General features: G+C 67.5%; 1 protein-coding gene across 1 annotated transcript; it reads right to left on the bottom strand.

The window, feature by feature from the left end:
- Positions 1-204: 204 nt before the first annotated feature.
- On the bottom strand, positions 205-2,028 carry LOC108523458 (bcl-2-binding component 3-like; the record flags this gene model as incomplete). The annotated part of the gene is made up of 2 exons (XM_017864079.1): positions 205-528; positions 1,941-2,028. Coding segments are annotated over 2 exons (412 nt in total), but the record flags the coding sequence as incomplete, so codon positions are not given.
- Positions 2,029-2,032: the final 4 nt, after the last annotated feature.

The following is a 2,032-nucleotide window of genomic DNA, read 5'->3' as shown; positions in this document are numbered from 1 at the left end:
TATAAATAGCCCGGGATATATGAGCCGCGCCGCCCAGCGACGCCCTCAGTCCCCGCGGCCGCGGGCCACGGGCGCGCAGCTAGTCTCCGCGGCGGCCTAGTTCCCGGCCCTGGCCCTGGCCCTGGCTCGGGCTCCGACTATGCCAGCCGCGGCGCGGAGTCCCTGGGCGCCTCTGCGGGCGCGCGATCCCCCCCACCCACTCACCCCCCACCTGCCTGTCCGCGGAGCGACCCAGCCGCGCAGGGCAGCAGCTGCCGCACATCTGGCGGGGGCCGCCTGCCGCCCCCTCCTCCGGCGGGAAGTCCCACCTGCCGTCCACCCCACCCCCAGCACTCACCCGCCGCTCGTACTGCGCGTTGAGGTCGTCCGCCATCCGCCGCAGCTGGGCCCCGATCTCCCGGGCCCACTGTTCCTCCTCCCCGCGGACTCCCGGGGCCGCCTGGGTGGGACCGCCCGCCAGGGCCCCCGGGGCGCTGGGCACCGGCGACTCCAGGTGCTGCTCCGCCAGCGAGAGCGAGGGCTGAGGACCTTGGAGAGGTAGAGGGGCGCGGTCAGCACCCACTACCCCTCCAGGCCTCGAAGTGTACGGGCCCGCTTCCCTCTTTCCCAGCTACTGCTCCCCGACTCATTTCTAGTGATCCCTTCGCCCCGTCTTAGAGTCAATTTCTCAGCTTTTCCTCCCCAGGCGCCAGAAAGCAAAAAGGACCTGGGGACGCCGCTCTGGGGTCACCTGTCTGGCCAGCTACGTCCCCACGGCCCTTGTCAGTGTGGAAGGTAGACGGCCAGACAGGTGACCCCGGGGGTGGTCAGGCTTAACGACCTCTATTTCCCAACGGGGCCACATCTTGCCTGTTCCATGTGACAGGCGGGGAAACTGAGGCCCGCCCGTAGGGACTATCCCAAGGTCACACAGGGATACAGCGACTGAACCCCACCCAGATCACAAGCCTCAGGTCTCCTGCCCTCTCGTGTCCAACCACAGGGAAGCCACACCTCCGGATGTGGCAGAGGCCTAGAGACCAGAAGGCCAGAGACTGGCAGCTTCAGAGCGCGGGCCTGGGGGCTGGGACGCGGGAGATGCCTTCCTGCCCCACCCCCTTCTGAGCGCCCTAGGAGGCTCCTGCCCTCCCGTCCCACCAGATCCTGGTCTGAGGGTTCCCTAAGGCCTACAACCAGGGCCTCAGTTTCCACATCTATGACCTTGGCCTTGAAATCGGTGTCCCCTTCCAGGGCTTCCAGGAACTGAGCTAGGGAAGTTTTCTCTTTCCTTGCTCCCCTTGGGCTGCCGGGACAGGATGGGGGATGGGAAACCAGTACTCACTTTCCTGGGCTACAGCGCCTGCCGGCAGGGATGGGGGGCTCCCCGGGCACCACAGGGTTAACAGCCCATCAGGCAGGGGACCTTTAACCCTTCCCTCCCCAAGACTCCCCCCCTCCCCGAGGGGACTTTCCCAACACAATGGCCCCTCCCCCTCTCCTTCCTCCGCCGGGACTGCGGAGAGGGCCAATCCTGGCCAAAGAGATGCAAATAAAGGCAAAAGGCCCCTCGACCCCTCCCCAGAGCCCAGAGTTGACAGTCCTCCCGCTCGGCCCACACTCCCTGCAACAAGAATCCTCCAGGGGGTCTAGGGGACCCAGACTGGGGGAGGGCAGCTCGGATGCAGCTGTTGCCCCAGGCCCGGAAGAGACAGTGGGCTGCAATTCGGGGACTGCAGTCAGATTCCAGGAGGGACTTCCCACTTGACCTCCCCCTCCACCCCCAGCCTCCGTCTTCCTGCTTCTTTCAACACAAAGACCACATTGGCCACACCCTCCCAGTGGCCCGGCCGGGCTCGCCACTTCCCCCCCACCCCGTCCTCTCCCACTTCTCCAGTTCCTGCGAGTCTCAGGTCCTCTCTCTACCCGACTCCTATCACCCCGGGGGCGGGGCGGGCACTCACCGTCCGGGCGTGGGCCTCGGGGCCGGCTGCGGGGACCCCCAGGCCAGCGGGGGCCCCCCAGGGCGGCGGTGACGGCGGGTGGGGCGGTGGGG

Source organism: Rhinopithecus bieti, unplaced genomic scaffold (genome assembly GCF_001698545.2).
Source record: "Rhinopithecus bieti isolate Rb0 unplaced genomic scaffold, ASM169854v2 scaffold_75482, whole genome shotgun sequence".
NCBI classification, from domain to species: domain Eukaryota; kingdom Metazoa; phylum Chordata; class Mammalia; order Primates; family Cercopithecidae; genus Rhinopithecus; species Rhinopithecus bieti.
Note: the sequence above shows the minus strand (reverse complement) of the source record. Positions and strands in the feature narration are given on the sequence as shown.